Source organism: Rhopalosiphum maidis, chromosome 4 (assembly GCF_003676215.2).
Source record: "Rhopalosiphum maidis isolate BTI-1 chromosome 4, ASM367621v3, whole genome shotgun sequence".
Taxonomy (NCBI): Eukaryota; Metazoa; Arthropoda; class Insecta; order Hemiptera; family Aphididae; genus Rhopalosiphum; species Rhopalosiphum maidis.
Genome location: NC_040880.1, coordinates 5,790,341 through 5,811,262, shown reverse-complemented (window position 1 = coordinate 5,811,262; position 20,922 = coordinate 5,790,341). Strand labels below are relative to the sequence as shown.

Genomic DNA, 20,922 nt, shown 5'->3' with positions numbered 1-20,922 from the left:
TTTGAAAGCACTTAACACGTGTGCTATTAATCTTAATAGTTATAAATATTTATATAAGTAACAGCGAAGTATTTTTGGTGACTGATGTACCTAAGTTAAAAATGTTATAATATTGTTTTTTTAATACATTAAATATAATACATTTATATATATTATATAATTATATAATTTAAAATTATATTAAACTCAGTATTATTAAGATAAACTCAAATAAACCATATAACCAACAACTTTTACAAACGTGATTTCAAAAATAAATAAATAAATATAGGTATTTTCCCATTAGCTATGAATTTACAAAGTAATTGTTTATAAAAAATATATTTTTGTTATTTATAGCAGGTAAAAAATATAATATAATTTATAATATAGTACCTCATCTGTACCTTCTGAACAATAACGTGCAAATACAATAGTGCATGCACTGTAAACAAAAAAAAAAAACTTTTGACATTTTTCCAACTTGTATTTTCTGTATGAAGAAAAACTAAACAGCCTCTTAATTTTAATATATATTTAAAACATTTTGATTTTAAATTCTAAACAACTTTTTATAAATATTACTTGACATCAAGATGAAATTTTTGATAAATACGTTTCATCAACTAATATAATACAAGTATATCTTTATTTTTCAAAAAAAATTACGTAACATTTGTTAAATAGCGTAATCCTCAAACGCGTGATTGATAGTTTTAAGAAAAAAACTTGTAATTAAAATATATATTAATCACTTTAAAATCATGGTTTTTAATGTTTTTATTATCTTTAATTTAAGATAAATTATATGCATACCTAAATTGTTTTAATTACGCTAATTAATTATGAATTGGATACTTTAAAAATTCTTTTGATGTTTTGTAATTGATAGATAACTTAAAAGTGCATTTAATGCCTAAATATTGTTCTTTAATAATAATATTGATTAATATTTTTAATGAAGAGAGAAGCAAATAATGTAATAATAATAGTATTCAGTTTTAAGTATTCAAATATACCTATACTTTACGACAGTTCATTTTTTATTTATACGCAGCTAGTATTATGCATTACATTGTATTACAATGTGGTTATGTATATTAACTATATATTATATAGCATATAAGTCATTAAAATATAATTTTGTAGTTATATACATTCTACACAATATTAATAGAATAATATTACGATTATAATATCATATAATTGGAGTAAAAATATATTATACATTAAATATTATGGATAAACGGATAATCTGTACATTTCCAGTCATTATATAGAACTGCCCGATATTTATAACGCCCAAAGTAATAGGAAGTTACAAATCATAATATGTTTTTTCAAAATATTGGAGTTGATCTGAAGTCAAACCTCGCGATTAAACTTACTTAATCTAGTTGGGGAAATTCAAAATTGGTGTTTGTTTTTATAATACTTATATTTTATAACTATTAGTTTTCAACAAATATATACAAACCAACTTTTTTTTTTTATAAAAGTTTTTATTTTTTTAAACATTACTCATCTATTTTAATTTAATAGAAGCAATACTTACATTTTTACAAGTTCTAAGATATAAAACTACATTGCATTGCACAAATTACATTAACTATTAACAACACTCATTTAACGCATGATTTTAATAATATAATTATAATATTTTAAACGTAAAATCTGATTTACCAATTATTACATTTATTAGTATTAAAACTATTGTGATAAGCCATAGCCCATAGGTATTAATTTTATAAATGAAATAATCTTAAAATGACGTTTATTTATACTGGATTATAATAAACATATTTTTGTCATAAGGTACGTAAACTTGACATTTTTAAATACAAACAGAAAAGGTGAAAAATAATTTCATATCATTTATTTTTTATTATGATTTTGTTTCTTTATAAAAATACGCAAATATTTATCAGTAGTCTTGTAAAATATAATTTTTAAAAGTATTTAAGTACAAATACAAATAATTATTTCTAAAAGCATTCAAAATTCGTATTTAAGTAATTATAGATACTTTCAATTGTTTTAAAATGTTTCCTTACCTTAAAAATCAACAGAACCTATTTTTTTTCATTTGCATGTTTTAAATTAATTTTATTAAGCATTTTACACTGTATCATTTGGTATAAATAATAAATTATTCAACTGTTTTATTTTTTAAGGTAAAGAAATTAGATTTAGTATAAACTACATTAAATAAATATAATATACAGTATTATTGTGTACGATCATTTTGATATACATATTATTCTCATTTTTTTTTTATGTAAACAAATATAAAATTTATAAACTAAAAAGAAAAAATATATAAAATACGTATTTGAGTAGGTACTTAAAAAGTATTTGAATACTTTTACTCGAGTAGGTACTTATCAAAACTACGTATTAAATTTACGGGTAACTTTGTATCTATTTTAAGATGGTAATCGTAATTTATTCAATTGACAATTTGTTATTTTATTTTTTCAACTTAAAGTATACAATGTTAAATTTACTACAAACTAAAACAATATCAAATAACCTAAAAACACCGAGCCAAGAGTTTGACAATTTTCACTTTGTGCCTATTATATTCTTTGTGGTTTTTAATGTATTCACTATCTACGAAAATTATGAAAAAAAATACCATTTATTAAGATCTCCAAAATATTAACAAACAATATTATGGAAAAAACTTTATGCAAAGAAAGTTTTAATGTGTACGTAACAATTAAAATAAATGTGTAAACTGTGTAACAAAATTATTTTTCTAATGTCTATTATATCTTAACCTTTTTTTATAGTGGTGCAGATTCTTGGGGAAAAAAAAGAAAATTTAAAATCTGACCCGCTAATTGTATAAATTATTTTTATTTTCAGTCTACGACAACGGTGATGCCGACGATGGTTATTCAACATCGATTTTATGTTTCAAAGGACTTTCCAATTTTCAGTTAATGCAGCTTTGAAAATACGGCTGTAGTAGTTGACGGTAAGTTGACCGTGGAAATCCAGTGTTTGGCACGAGTGTGGAAAATTTGTTTCGTAACCTCTGTCGTTGACTTATATTAATAGTCATCGGCAAAAACGGATCTATAATCCAGTTTTATTTTCGTCGTTAATTATTCGAGCAGCACCGTCGACTACTCTAATTGTTCCACTCTAATCGAACTAATTTTCGGAATACGATAGTTCCAAATAATTATAGGAACCATTACACTGGCTCTCTACACTCCACTTTTAAACTTGCAAGGTTGTATAAAGCATATATATTAAGTTTTATTGCCGATCTGATCGATTCCGACGGACATTATTACTTTAACGTGTATAGCTTCTAATCTTGAAATAAATAAATCAAATAATATGTTTTGCTACAAACAGACAAATTAATCGATTTTAACGATAATAATTAATTGTCGGTTATAACATAATAAGAATGGCCGGAATTTATCGGGATATAATAATTTTTTTTTTTTTATTTACTTGCCAAAAGTATTTAACTGAAAAATTTATATTCTTATAATTACATAAAATTGCAATCTATATACGTTTTAAAAATAACCAATAGTCTAAGTCGTTAAAAAAGATTTTCGTAGGTATAATAATACATAACAATTTAATTGTATGAATATCTAAAAAAATATAGATCATTTTGCTTATCTGAAATGTTTAAAATTTGAATCATTATCTACAGTTAACAGCTTTAAAAATTGCACATTTTTTAATTAAAATAACAAATATAGGTTTGATTAGGTAGTTTTATGAACACGCGTCGAGAATTTCTCGTCGATGTAGGTAAAGAACATTTTATTGATGGGTATGTTTTTATTTTATCAAATATTTGTTCTTGATTCATTTGGCAATACGTCACAAAGTATGAAAGTATCACGACGTTTGAATCACGTGTTATAAAGTTGCAACTTTTGATGTTATTCGAGATCAAGAACGCGTTTTTTCATCAAAGTCAAAAGTTATTTTGCGTATGTTAAACATTTTTGTTCAAACAATCTTTTTTTCTGAATTATGCGTGAAAACGGCAGATGGAATATCTGCATATTCGTATTAAAACTCAGAATATATGTAAATAATGATATTGCAAGCATTGGTACCTATTATATTGGTAGTAACATTTTGTATTTTTATCGCTACCAATTCTAGGCGTCACCAAAACAATACAATTTTACTACGACAGTTGTAATATGTAGTTTATGGATCTTCACACAATTTAAACCATGTGTTATTAGATGGTATGTATTAGAGATCTTGTGTATTATAATAAATATATTTATTTGTTATTAGTAATATAATTTATTACTTGGACTTTATAATAAGTATAATTTCTACTTACGAATTATATAATTATTATTATTATTATTCAGTTGACACCCGGAAGTCATCAATGTACGGAAAATTAAAGAATTTTTGCATCAAGTATTCAGAGTACTTGATAATTGAGACCAAAACTAGTTTTTTTTGTTTACATAAAAATGTATCGCTTACCATTTAAGTTTTAAGGAATTTATTATACGTAGATATTACATTATTTATAAATAAATATTTTATACTAAGCAAACTAAAAACTATAACATTTTGTTTTTATATCTATTGTTTATTAATATTCCTCAAAAAATACCATAAACTTGTGTTTTATTCTACATCGATTAAATTTTACGAGTAAGATTATCTTATTAAGGAGAGTGATGTAATAATTATATTTTACATGATAGCATACCCGTCTCGGCTCCGCCCAAGATTTTAATCAATAATAACTAATTATTTTTAACTTTATCGGAATAAATGTATGCCTAAAACCTTCTCTGTAATGTCCTCTTTAATTTAAAAAATATGCACGACGATTGAATAAGTAGTTTTGGAGTTTATCCCAAACATACAAACAAACGCTAACATTTTACATATTAGTATAGATTAATTAAATAACTATAATAACATTATAGTATAAGCGAATCATTATACAGTGCCGGCCCAAGATATTATGGCGCCCTTAAAAATATAGCTTGAATACATAACAATATATTATTATAAAGAAATGTAATTATTACACACCGTTATTATTTAAAAAAATTATTTTACTAAAACATCATAAGTTCTTACAATTTTTTGAGCACCTACAAATGCGCTTCCGGTGCTCCTATTCTGGAGGCGCCCCGGGCGACCACCCAATTCGCCCGTGCCTTGGGCCGCCACTGACATTATAATATATCAACGAACTCGTCTCTTCGAGTGGTTTTTGCTAACTAAGGCACACTAGTATTATGTATAACAATATTAGTACATAAAATATAAACCTATGATAATAAAATTGTTGAAATAACATGGTACGGAAGTATTTTACTTTTCGGAACAATTATTCATATCTACTCGCCGATAAAACACATACAAAAGAAAAAAGGTCAGGATACAGGTAGCTGGAAACCCACGGGCCGCCGTAATAATATATATAGGTATACAATTTATACATTTATTTTAATGAATAATAACTAATTAATTATTAATTTTATCGGACTAAATGTATGCCTATGTCATTCTCAAAAAAAACTTCACGACGATTGAATAAGTAGTTTTTAAGTTTATCCCGAACATACAAACAAACGCTATCATTGTATATTATATTAGTATTAGTAATAGTATTGGCATAGATTTCAAAAGCATTAGATATTTATAAGACTATGCAAAATCCTATTCAGTGGCGTGTTTATAGGGTAGGCCGACTAGGCCCGGGCCTGCCCAATTTCTATTTGACTGTTTGGTTTTTGTTATCACAAATAAAAATGTTATTATTCATATTTATTATTGAATATTATTATTATAGCCATGTCCCGTGTGATATGACCAATCTTCCATGTTATTTATAAACACACACACTCAGAGATATATTTAGGCGAAGGGAGGCGATTCCTGGGCACCAAATTGTAAGCCTAGAAGTTAAATTTGTAGGATTAAGTTTTTTTTAAGGGGAAAAAAAGACGCCAATATATTTTTGCATCTAAGACGCCAAAGTTGTAAATACGCTTCTACACACTATAGAACAAAAAAAGCCTACCCATTTATTTTGTGCTGGACACGCCACTGATCCTACTCAATACTGCCAATAACCCTAGTGATATTGTACATGAGCAAATTTATTTTTTTTATAAATATAAATTATAATATTATGCAGTGTTAGCATAAACTTTTTTATCTACAGAGCAACTATTCGAAATAAACACTTGATGACCACCTATTGTTCTAGTATATTAATGTGGAATACTAACTCCCACACAATTCAGATTTTTAAAAGTTCATAAAATATTCGTAAATTATAAACGAGCTTGAGTTCATTGTGATACCCGAGGCGGGTTTTTGCTACTTTTGTATATGAAACCGAACGCTTCATAAAATAGCTATTCACGCTACCACTGATTATATTCATCTATGCAATTAATTTGGTTGAATACGTGGTAAAAATTGAAATACTACATAATCGGAAACACGTACCCATTTATTCGTGTGCAAGACAATGATATTCGAGTTACTGTGATAAAAGGGAAAATGCTAATAATAATTTAATAGTGCACGTGCGGCCTGTAGCCTGTATGTAATGGGTGTACGCGCGTGATCGTTAGAAAACTAATAGCTTGTTCTCTTCTCTCTCGCTGAATACAAAACACTGGCATATTATTGATACTATATGTAACGTTTGCTAAATAAAAATATGTCACAGTACTTATATATGTATATATTTTATTATACTATACCAAATTCCATTTTATTATAACATATACATAGGAACCTAATACATATAAGACGTCACGTTGGAAATAATTTCGCTTGTTAATATACTTTGACTAACAAATTATGAACTGTCGAAATTTTTGATTCTAAATGAAATGTAATTATTGTATACCCCTCTAGACGCTTTCTTATTAAAATTTAATTTTTAAATATTATAATATGATGTATACCTACTTAAATAATATGTAATAATAAAAAAAAATATTTGTTGTTGTTTTTGTTAAAAATTATGTATTGTTTTATCTAATATATTTTATAATATTGTTGTTTAAAAATGGCGGGCAAGTGGGTATCGCTCTGCTGTATAGTAGAGATAGGTCACTATAAAGATGTGTTAAATTTGAATGCAATGACAGGTATCATTATATACGAAAAACGATTCTGAACGAAGATGATTTGTCAGTCTAGAATAATTAGTAGGATATATTTAACTTTTCAAAGAGGAGGTAAAATCAAAAACCAAAGCATTATTTCTACTTCAAAAAAAATGTTTTTGATTATTTATATTATATACTTTTTGCTATTCGTGAATATAAAATACAAATACATGATTTGTAATTTAGATTAAGTACTATACTATAATGTATGTAAATGATCAAGTAGAACGATTTTGGCAATAATAACTATATAATATTTAACTATATTGACAAATGACTATTTATTATTACAAAGAAACAATAAGAATTTTAATTTATTGCTGTATCTGTAATCTATTTTTATGTAAATTGTAGGAACTAAGTTTTAATATTTGTAAGCAAATAAATGTGAATTATAATTTAAATGATTTATATAATAAAAAATAAGGTTACATTCAACATGCATGCATATTATCATATCGACACCCAAAATAGAAATAACTAGTTAGTGATTTACGTAGGTAATATATTATAATCACTGGTTATTACAAAAATATACATTACACATGTATCTAATAAGCCACACTGTAAAATTTCAGCTTTGCTTTTTAAATTTGTATTTTATGTATACAACAATAATTATTATTTTACCGGGAATAAGATGCGCAGGTTATTTATCAATCATAAAAAAATTGGTAGTAAATAATTAAATATATTATAACGTTATATTGCATTTATTACGATTATGTAAAAATATAAAATACCAAAAATATTTTATATCAAAAGTAATATACATATATATATATATTATGTATTATAAATATAATAATTGACAATCTGTAACATTTTTGAAATAAGTAAAATTAACGCGTTGAATATAATATATAGCTTGTGTATAAATGGTAGGTACAAGCATTCATGGCATGCAGCAGGTAGTAATATTTTTAATTTTCTTTAGCATTATTAATTCAAAACTATGGTGTGCTGATTATACAAAGACATTTTTATCATGTTAAGATGTAATTTATTTTTTTCTTATACTGTGAAAATAATTACGTGTTACCCCATTTTTCAATAAAATAAGATTTGTTTTCAAAATTTAAATCTGTAAAACCGAAATTCCTAGTAAAGTTTTGTCAGGTGAGTGGTTGAAACGACTGCAATCCTATTTAAACCCATTTATCATTATAGCGATGGCGTCACCTGGGTAAGTTTCTGTACCATATATACGCTGTTTATTCAAATAAATAAATAACTATATACGAAAATGTAATTTCGAAGATGCGATTTAACGTAGGTTTATTAGACTGCTCATCGACTATAATATTATAGATTTAATGACATGAAAAAAACATAAATTATACTCGATTATGATATAATATAGTTACACTTCGTAGAAATTTTAAGTTACACATTATACAACTAATATTATAACTAATGTTATATGGGTCACAGGTTTTTTAGGCCAGGTCGTAGTGATTTGCCAACGAGAATCGATAACGCCGACCAACCGTAATAATATCATTATTGCGTATTGAAATGTCTATACCAGTTGTTCTCAAAATTATTCATGGAGCCATTAAGTTACTAAAATAAATCTTTGATTAGTCAAACACGAGGATTGTTAATTTTAATTTTAAACCCACTCTTATATATTGTTGACTATTGTAATATTATTTTTTATTACTAAAACAAATATGCAGGTATAATGAGTATATATACTTATCAGTATAAATAATATATATTTTAAATATTATTATGTATTTTTAAATAGCATATTCCAAAAATAATTGTATTTAAATATGTTACGATGCAACTATACCGTCTATACCTAGTATAATATGCATTTGACTTGATTAAGATTGGCACACTTGTGACCAACGAAACATACCTATAGAGCTATTCGGTGTACAGATTAAAAACTAAGAGTCAGTCGCTTATATATCAAAACGTTTTGTTAACTTGTATCGTTAAGTTTTTGTGGTTTATGACGGTGGTAATGCAAATATCACGGTTCCTCAATGTCAATAATGATCGAACTGTGAACGACGAGGACGACGACAATTCTCGGTAGTGGCCCGTCGCCATCATTCCTCTGTACACGCCGCGTATTCGTCAATATAGCCAATGGCTCACTCTTAATCTAATAATTCTAATAGCAGGAACCGTACGCTGGAACGAAGAGCTGTAGATCAAATTCTAATGTTAACGTCAAACACTTCCTTAGTAGCGTCCAATAACTCTGGCCGAATAATACTGATAGCATTGCAGATTAAATAAAACATTCATTATAACCAATGACAATATACTATTAAATTCCGTAATGTATAGGTTAGTTATAATATTACCCAAACGAATAATGTCAATTGACCTCAGCTTATAAAAATTCAATTTGGCATATTTTGATAAGTAATTACATAACTTGGGTGTAGTAATAATATTGTTAAGACATTTGTATGTGTTTTTGTTGATATTTTGTTCGAGTTACAATGAACAAACGCAGTGATTTGAGTATGGTAGAAAAATTTAGGTTATTACGATATTTTATTTTTATTCAAATAGGATGTTACATAACAGCTTAAATTGCAATAATTATTTTTTAAGTAAATAAGTATTATTATTGTTTTTTGGGGATTATTTGCCTTATTGACTCATTCGGTTATTGAACTAAAATGGTCTGATTCCAAAGTGAGTCTAATAAGCGGCGACCACTGTATCTTAAAATAGAATCAACAAAAATGTCGTGCTATAGTATTATTATTTTGCTATTTATATTATACTAAATAATAATATGTAATAAAAGCGTTATTTAAAGCTATTATTTTTGAACGTATTAATTTTAATTTAAAAAAAACAATATTGATATTATAATCATAATGCCGTTATGTATAATATTATGTGCTTTCTTACTATACGTTTGAACGTAAATGAAAGTATAATCTTATTGTATAATTGTTTTAAGTAATATAACATATTTTGTTTTTACACAAAGAGTCTAAAACAAACGATGTGTCGATGTACATAGTATATTGACTAAACCATAATATACGAGTTAAAATCGAAACATTTAACGTGTCAATGTGCGGAGACGATATTATACTCGTACTGTCCACAGAAATGTATAACAAGTAGTGGGTATACTGCAACACTATCGCCTATCACAATAACGACAAACAAAATATAATATACTTGAACGTGGTACTGTATAATTTCGCACTGCGTTTGCAATACGAATCATTGATCATTGTAACTATTTCACGAAACATAATATTGGTTCTATATACACGCCGAATGATGATATAAAACCTATATGCATATACACGAACGCATCCATTACATTGTTCTACGCCGGCTATACACAGTGACTCCGTTTGGCGGTGGTGAAACAAACATAGGTATAGGCGCTAATAATTGTTTCCAATGGTCCTTTTCTGCCGAGTGTATTGTGCATAATGTATGGGCGATAATATTATTCACGCGCCGCGCGTTGCTCGCAGTAACGTTTTGTTACTATATACCCAACGGTTGTATTGTAATGGCCGAAGAGCTAATATAATTTGTACACGTAAAATCGATAATAATATGTTTATTGCCATTCAATATTTTCGCTGTACAGTATAAAAATAATAAACATACTCAATACATATTAATTGTCATTACTCGTTACCGTACGCGTGCCCGTGAAAAAACCCGAAGACTTTTATCATCCGTCATTTTCGATATAATCGTTTAATATAATATTGGTGGAAAAAAAAATTGTATTTCTTATTTCATCCTTTCTACTATCGAGTAAATCTGTAAAACAAAAGTGTATATGTAATTTCGGCAAATATAATATTTACGATGTTATTACGAACAAGTCGTTCCAAAGGTTTTATTGGGCCCCGTATATATTTCTATTTCACTCATCAGCATTTTGGTCAATACTATATTATTATGTTATAGCCGTTCTAATCTGCATGACTATACAGTTTGCAAACGAGTAAAGTTCTTCTTTTTTTTTTTTTTTTGAGTTCACATAAACCATGACCACGTCACCTAACGCGGTCCACGTGTCGGCACAGTTTTTATGACACATAATATGAATCATGATGTACCCACACAATATTATATTATACGCAAATAAATAGACCAAGCTCGGGGGGGGGGGGGTCGCATCAATACTTCTAATATAGACTTTTGATAGTATCCATGACTTTATGTAGACACACACACATATATATATAGATATTATAACAGACGACAGATAAAATTTAAAAAAATAAACAGCTATTTAGTAGTATAAAAATTATAATATAATCACGTCATATAAACACACACAAGCGACAAATCATAAGGTGTTATGGGTCGACGACCGAGTTTATTTTTCGCACGGTTGTTCCTGAGCGGCGTCATATTGGCCCGAGCTCTGTGACTGTGATGCGGAATCGTACTGGGGCTGGTATCCGGCCGAATATTGTTGCGGACTGGCCACGGAGTAGCGCGATTGAAGACCGGCGGCCGATTGATCGCGGTTGTTCCAGTGGTTGGCGTACTGGTACGAAGTCGCGGGACCCGACGAACTTCGGTACACGTACGGCGCTGCTGCCGCCACGTACAGGGCCCGGGTGGCCTGCTGCAACGGGTGGGCGATCTGCGCTTGGGCGGTATCCAGACGGGTTTGCCACGCGGCGGCGGCAGCGATAGTGGCTGAGTTGTATTCCTGCGCTTTCGGGGCGGCCAAATAGTATTCCGGTGCGGTCAGGGCGGGCGCGTAATACTCTTGTGCCTTGGGGGCGGGTGCGTAGTGTTCTGGTGCTGCAAGAGCGGCCGCGTAGTACTGAGGTGCGACGGGAGCGGCGATTTGAACGGGAGTCGGTGGGTGATTGACGAACGATCTGTGTGAGAATGACGTGGACTGGCGGCCGTACGATTTGGCGGACTTGATGATTTTGATCGGAGCTGCTTGGTACTGTACGATCGGAGTCTGGAGCTTGGGCGCGACTAGAGGTGCGGGGCTGACGGCGTAATACTCGGGACGTGGAGCATACTTCGGCAGTGGTGCGAACTTAGGAAGAGGAGCGTACACCAGTGGTTCGGCCGCGATTCTCGTTTCCAACATCGGAGCGGCGGTAACTGTGACCGGGGCGGCGAACTTGGGAAGAGGCGCGTACTCCACAGGACGAGGAGCGTACAACAGTGGTTCGGCCGCGATTCTCGTTTCCAACATCGGAGCGGCGGTAACTGTGACCGGGGCGGCGAACTTGGGAAGAGGCGCGTACTCTACAGGACGAGGAGCGTACAACAGTGGTTCGGCCGCGATTTTCGTTTCCAAAATCGGAGCGGCGGTGACGGTCATCGGGGCGACGTACTCGGAACGAGCGGCGTACTTGGGAAGAGGTGCGTACGACAGTGGTTCGGCCTCGATTTTTGATTCCAAAATCGGGGTGTGAGCCAAAATTCGGGAAGATTCGAAGTCGGCGGTGCGCAATATCGGCGACTGAGTTACGGATACATATTCGGTGTTTACGATCGGTGCTGAAGACACCGTTGAGATGATTGGTTCGGATACGAAGTTCTTGGCGACCGGAATTAATTGTTCACGGCTGATTTGAGCTGTGCGCAACACGTTTTCGTCATATACCTGTTCATTGCAGACTTTGGTCTCGCGGTGATCCTTCAGGTCCCCGGTGATCGGATCGTTCACGCCATATGCGTAGTTGTATGATCCCGTGTTGGCCGAAACCAGCACCAAACAACTCGTGGCCAACATCAAACAGATCTGCATGAGTAATACACGGATGCATATAATGTTATGATAAAAATGTCATTACTAAGATAGTAAGATGGCAGCGTGTGACCGATAAACGTTTTTATTTTTCCCTTTAGTGATGAGTGTAAGGGATGTAATGAAATCGTTAGAACTCGGTCTTGCACTTAAATTATATCCACTTACCTGAACACAATTCATAGTGGCTGTCGTTGTTGTAAGTTTTTTAAATTGGAATGGATAAAGATACAAATTACAATATACACTGTCGAAATAACAGGGTATTACTATTTAATACTTTGATGCTCACGTCGGCCTATTGGGAGACCAAATGTTGAGTGTGATAGAAAAGATGATAACCGGTGCTTATATACTGACATGTTGTGACGAACATTCCGATAGGTTTTATGTGGGGATTTGGAAAACACATAGACCTTGTAGTTCAAATGAAATCGATTAGAATTACGGATACGATACGAAATTGTAACAACATTGCGTCGGTTGTGTCATGACCAGAAGCGTATTGCATTTAAACATTGTTTTAATATGACATTAAGTTCTTATATGCTTGTACGTTCTAAGAAGATTTACAACGATATATGTGTTTTTATTTAATGTGTGTGTCATTAATTTTTGGATCAGTAAAAATGCTTCTTTGTATATATTATCCGATATTAGTTTATAACATTCCGGTATTAGAAATAATAAAGACAACGTATATTATTTTTTTAATGTCTTATAAAATCACAAAAACATCATATTACTGAATAATTACAGTTGCCTATTCAACATTTTAATATGTTCATTGTTACAATTATAAATTACTATTAAATACTTGGTAAATTGTATTAAAAATACACAAACTATTTGAATGGTATATATCTAATAATATGAAGTACTTACATTGATTCTAAAAAAGATCAAGAAACAAAAACGTATCATAACATTTATACTTTTGTTTGTAAGTGATACACCACAAATCATTAATTATTTTAAATAATTCGTGTACTATATATATATGTATGTATAACATTTAAATATTGCACGTAGGTAATAATATGATATGTACAAATGTACAATTTATATAATTAAATTAACAAATACATCGCAATAATTTATGTTTTGTTTGGTAAATAAAGTCGTAACCGTTGAAATCGCCATAATCGTTTACTAATGCATAATAATTAACATAAAAGCATTCTTGACTTTCAGATACGTCTTTCAGGTATACTTTCGGCGTATGACGGACAAAAAAAGCCTATTACATGTGTTTGAAAAATAAAAACGATGTAATTATGTAAATAAAATTGTGGACAAACTATGATGAAACCAAATTTCATAAATAAAAAATTTTGAATTATAAGAATTTAAAAAAATAATAATAACTGTATTGGATAATTAACTGAAAATATAGTGTTTTGCTATACAAGGTTAACCTAACGGATGAACAACTTTTTAAACGTTTGTAGTCGTTAGTGAATGTACACTATACATATGAGTCAAAAACGGTCATTTATTTATCTAAAATAACAATATTGATGATGATACATGCTCCTATGTCAACTATGAAAGTTACAAAATAGAAGCGAACCCATCGTCTAGTTAGATATTGATTATAATTTTTCAGTTCTCTCTGAGAACAAAATATAAAGTGTTTTTTAATATAATTCGAAGACGAATAAAACCGTGTGGGTGCTAACTGAATTTTGTTATTTATTATTTAGTCTGTGTGATTTTAATATTAATTTTGTAGTTTTTTTAAATTGTCTCGTGTTATAATATATTGATATTATCAAACTCGCAGTATATTTTATAAATTTTAATTTCAATCTGCATACAGTGTTTACGACTTTAAGAGTAAAATTTATATTTATAGCACACATTTGTGTGCGATAACTTCTAGTGTGTTTTATATTTCTATCATTATAATTTTATTTGTTTAATCATGTGTGCAAATCGTTAAATTTTTCGCAACAAGCTGATACACTTCGGACAAGTTGGTAGTGTAAGACGAGTACGGCCCTTCGCCGCGTTTTTCGGTCCCGATCGGACTGTTTATACGAAACTACATTATTGTAATATATTATGTAACTCTGTGTAAGTATGTAACACACGTGACGCGTATAGCTCGTAATTCGTATAGTTTTCCGCTTCCGTGGATTAGAGGTCATACGAAAAGCGTATTCAGAAAGTCAACTTGCACACGCACTGCATCGTAAATATTAACGGGCTTATGTTACATCCCCGAGTATTCTTCACATGCGAGATTAGATAGATAGCATTTTTTATTTTTATTCACAGAAAATCGAGATTATGCTGCAGTATGATAATAATATTATTTCAATAAGGACCAAATGTCTGTGAAAAGTGATTATTTTACTGCAGAACATATACAGTACCTTCTCTCACCGATAAAAAGACAAAAAATGTTTTTTTCATTTATCATCATCCACGATCGTTTTTTGTACAAAATTGTTCGTTTATTACAGCCCGCTGTCCCTAAAATTATTGCTTAATCCTACCTTTATAAACATTATTCATGTCAATATAATATTGTGGTTACATTATAGTTTTAACATATTCTGTGGTTGTTATAAGTTCAGTCGTACCAAATAATATAAAAATCGATTTCCGTTATGTCGAATTTCAAGAGGAACAGGAAAAAGTTTGATGTATCAAGAAGTTCGAGGTATCATTTAGGTTTCATTAAAATGCACAATTTGAATACTTAAAGTACTAATACTACACACGTATATCAATAAACCACAATAATGAATACGTTTATTTTATTTTTTTTTTTATCTTTCATTAACGTTTATTTAATATTACTTTTGTTTTTGTAAGAATGTAAAAATTAAGTGTGAGGATATGTAATTTATGTTTATTTTCCATTTTACTATATTGTGTATGGATATGACTACAAATATTGACTACGAACGCGTGAAATCACAATTATTACTAAACTGAATGTACCTATTGCTTAATTTTTCATTCTTACCGTAATAAAAATATTATTTGTGTATTCGATATTTTAACAAAAAACAATTATACATAATTTTAATTCGAGTTATCGAAAGTGAAACGCTATTAAGTGTAATAGTAGTTTTAAAGTGATTTTAACGTATAGTTCGAGATAACGGAAAAATTGAAATAGCGACATTTGACAAAATAAAAATCAATCGCATTAAGAACTGCTCTAAAAACAATGAATATCATTTTAATAATAATATCATGTATTGAATTCAGGAGCATTATATATGCGATTGAGAATCAATACGTCGAATGACTTATAAAAATATAGCGCGAATAAAATTAATAATAATCAGCTTTGTGTTGACAATGAAGTTTTCGGAAGCAAGAGCATGAAAAATGTCGAATACGTTCAACAATATACTATTTGACCAACATATCAATAAATATCGTGAGTCGAAATAAACTAACAAGCATTTTTTTTTTATTTTTTGGGCTTTTGCTTTCAAATATATCACTATCGTTGAGCATAAACGATATATTTTACGTTGCATTGAAATAACTTATACAACAACAAAATGATCAAAGAGCGTATATGTTTGACCATTGTAAGACATTATCATTTAATGTATTAGACTTTAGCGCAATCCGATGTGTATAACCGACAAAATAATTTGCGTTTGCCATAAAGTGTATTATAATATTGTGTGTCATAATTATAACAGCGGCGTATTTACCAAGTTTGGTGTGCTCTTTTACAAAAACCTTAACGTTTTCAGAAGGGTAAATTGTATTTTACTAAAGTTATATATTATTTAGGTAGGTATACATATTTGAGATATGATATCCCATGATTAATGGCCATGTCAAAATTAAAACGTGACGAGCATTTATGATGCGTGTAAATTATTAGATTTTTTTCGTAAAGCCTTTCCACCAACACGTCGTCGTCGTTATATTGAAGCGTATAATATACAAATATACAATAAACATACACGTTTATACAACACGTACAAACTTTATATAAATAATATAATATGAGATTTCGGGTTATCAAGGACGACACAAAATATATAACGAGTATTCTTGCTTAAAGTGACAAGTAAATAAGAAATTTAAATTTATCCAAGACATATCGTATTGGATATAACATTTTCAATAACCAAAATACACAAGTCTGACAATAAACAAATATTTTTTGTTCATTGCAATCATCACTATATAAATAAATAGTGCCCTACAAATATATTAGTATAATGTTATATATGAATAATAATGCGATGTAAGATTATTAATATTAACAAAAAACTCCGATTGTATTGCCATAAATACCTTAGGCACTAAAAAAAAATCAACTTAAATAATAATTTTTAATAATTTAATAGAAGTAATATAACATAATATCCTTTTTCAAACAAGAAGTTTAGTCAATATTATAATATATTATAAAAACTATTTTAATATAAAACGTCTATTTTTAAATGAAAATATACCAGTATTCATTAAATATTGATTCGTAAACCGTTTTATATGTATAATATTGAAGAATTATAAAAACCTATTATGTTACTAAATCTTGATTTATTACACGTCGTCGCGAGATGAGGTAATTGGTTAATGGATGATTATTTGTAAAGATTTAAATTATTAAGAAAATATATGTCTAAAGCGTACTTGTAGTTTTTTTTTAAGTTTTAAAGTTTAAAACATTACAGTTTATTTCATTTTTGGTAGGTTGTTCAAACTCGTATAAATATATATAATACTACTTTTGACTATACTTCTGACTGAATATTTGAAAACAACCGATGAAATCGCTCTGCCGTATAGTAGGTGTTAAGTGTGTCTCGCCATTAAGTAGGTAATAGATATGTTAATTTCGAATTGAATAATAATTCATCGTATATAGTAATAAATATATAGTAATACTATATACCATTAAAAACGATTCTCAGTAAAGACGGTCTATATTTTTAATGAATTTTGTAATGAAAATAGTATTTTGTTGTTTTATTAGTAATAATTTATTAAGTCGGTGGTCTTTAATAGCCTAAAAATATATTTAAATTTTTAGCTTTCTAATATAAAAACTTGTGAGAAATCCTTAATAACCAATTTTGAAAACTCAGTACAATTAATTAAAATTAAAAATCATATATACATTTTAATCTTAAAAATTTTTTACATAATATTATTTTCGATTTTATTTTATTTATGATAAATTACTTTAAAATTTGGTCTTTAAACACTTGTGTATATTTTCGATATTTTTAAATTTAGGTAACATACCTATATATTCAATTTCCAAACTATTATTTTCGCATAAAAAAAAATGTATCATACATAAATCGAAAACAATTCGACCATTAAAAACCAATATATTTACCAATCCACTGAAAACTAAATATTTTAATAAAATTTAGTAGTATCATAGTGGCAACGTTCAGTCGGAGTAGTTAAATCTATGATAGAAAATATATACCCGTAAAATGTTTTGATTGTAAATGCCATGGTTCATTTCAACTTGTGTGTCGCAAATCGCAATATACTAATGTGACACACCACCTGATAATAACTGTTGACAACATTTTTTTTTTGGTTAGCATGTCATCATGAAAAAAATGATGAAGAATAATACCACCGCGGGTATTCTAAATTTGTAATTTTTAATGTTTATTAAATTATTAAAATTATCACGCGAAATAAGTATTTTATATTTTAAACAGAGCGGGATATTATCGAATAATACGAAAATCGGAAAAAATTGCAACTACCACCCGATAACCGCCTATTATTATATTATTACACCTCCACTGAGCGCATTATAATTTATATAATAATATGCTGTTTATTTACAATACTCAATAATAATATTACTTATTATGTTTGTGTAATTAAAAATACTCAATACCGCGGAAAGTAATTAGGTTAATCGTTGTATCGTCACAGTTATTTGTATGTATATTGTATATATATATACTCAATTATTACAAAGTATAATAATTGCAATAATATATGTCATATACTCGGATCGGTCTACGCGGTCGAGTTTCGTTTAATGACAAAAACAAAATTCTCGCGCAACGAGTAATACTGCAGATTCGTATGAAGCGTATATTTTTTAAAAACATTTTGATTTTTGTATAAAACTATAGTATTATACAAAACTAAATAAACATAAAAGTACAAAATGTCAATCGATTCCGTTCTATTAATTACACGGTTCGTCGGCGGACTCAGTCTGCACCGAATGATGGTATAGAGGTAGGGCCGCTGCGGTAGTGGCGGCTGATGAGTATCGAGGAGCCAGAAGGGGGCGGGCTGGATAGAATTGAGGCGTTGCGGGTGCGGCGCGCAAAATATAATAATTGTCGTACTGAAGTGGCTCCGGGGGTGCTGGAGCTGAATAGTATTGCGGCGGTGCTGCAGCCGGGGCCCAAATGTTTTTTGGCGCTTGTAGGGGGGCGGCGGTCGCGTCGTCGTCCGAACAGTATTGCGGTGCTATGGACCGTTTATTTTGCTGGTTGCGGTACTGGTACGACGACGAGCCACTGCCCGCGGGAACGTAGTCTGCTTGCATGCCGTTCTGATTCCTGTCGAACGCGGGTCTGGCGTTCTGCGGGGCGTGCGGCGCCTGACCGGTGTTGGGACGGGCCGCCATCGGTTGACCGGAGCCCGAATTCGATTTGAACGAAGACGAGGACGAAGGATGGCCGTTCGTGTACTCGGTCTGGCCGTATCCGTACTTCGATCCTTGGTCGGCCGAAATCAGCAGCGAGCTGCTCGCGATCAACGCCACAAACAAACAGATCTGCACAAGTATAATAATAACATGATACACGATTAAACGCTACGTTGTGATGGCAATAAGGATGACGATCAAATGATAGACGAGAATAATGCAAAGCAAAAAAATTAGGACAGGCGCCGCCCGCTCGAGTCCGTGGAAAAAATATTAAACAAAAACAATGAATTGAGTATAATATATGATGCCATCAGTCATCACTATACCTATACACGACGTCGTATACTTTACATAATATACATAAATTTAATAAATAATACGTTTAAATCGATTTTCATTTAGTTTGGATTGATTTAGTGACCCGTTCAAAAAACAATGTTTTACACAATCATGTTTGAAAACTGAGTTGTTAAAATTACTATGGAATAGAAGTTTTATTATTTTTTTAAATTTTTTTAACGAACAAAAGCATAGTCATTTTTATGTTAAAAATATACACTTACCTGAATACAGTTCATAGCGGCTGCCGTTGTACGTTCAAAAGGTGCGTACAATAAAATATAATAAACTAGTTCCAACACTAAAGTTGGTGGATGATTAAAAAACACTAGTGGCCTGTGCTTATATACTACTCAAAAAACTTCATGATTGTTTACGTAATGTTTGTGTGGGGGTTATTAATATATGTGAAAACAATATTGTTCACAGTTTTTAGTAATAGTGTGATATTTTTATCAAGGTTAAAATAACGCATATATGTTTTTAACATATCTTAACAAAATAATAAAAACGTATTTGTAGCAGTCGTGATTCATGTTTCAAAAAATGTCCTACCGAAATGTATTGATCTGCGTTGTTTCTATCATAGCAATACGTATTAACGACCATACATTAAAGATAAATCAAAACAAAGTGACAAACAAAAGTATTTAACAGTATACATATATGTATTTTTTGGTTATATATAAGTACATAGATAGGTACTCACAGTCACTATAAAATGCAAAGGTCTTAATAGTTAAATTAAAACAGAGTATTCATTTTACTGTTTATGATGTATCCGTTTACAATATCTATTTTTTATTTATTAAAATGACTGAATAATGATAAAAACATTTTAATAATATAAATGTCGACGAAGTTTCAACAATACATTAACGGCTAAACAATTACTGAAATTAGAAATTCAAATTACTGACATTCGATTGCGATGTGCTATTTTAAATATATTAATTAAACTTATTTTACTGCTTATTACATTCAATTGGTCAATATAGTACGCTGCATTGCTGCGTCCATTATATTATTACTGATATAGAAAAACATAGAAGTTTATTGAA

General features: G+C 29.9%; 2 protein-coding genes across 3 annotated transcripts in view; both read right to left on the bottom strand.

Annotated features, from left to right (window-relative positions):
* The window catches only part of LOC113561097 (atrial natriuretic peptide-converting enzyme-like), a 117,776-nt gene that overhangs the window by 53,861 nt on the left and 42,993 nt on the right, over positions 1–20,922 (bottom strand). The gene's annotated exons all lie outside the window — the stretch shown is intronic.
* LOC113561098 lies at positions 11,479–13,068 on the bottom strand. Its single transcript, XM_026967319.1, has 3 exons — positions 13,054–13,068; positions 12,552–12,879; positions 11,479–12,338 (listed from the first exon to the last, which is right to left on the bottom strand). Exons 1-3 carry the CDS (start codon positions 13,066–13,068, stop codon positions 11,479–11,481), a joined length of 1,203 nt encoding a protein of 400 aa, XP_026823120.1.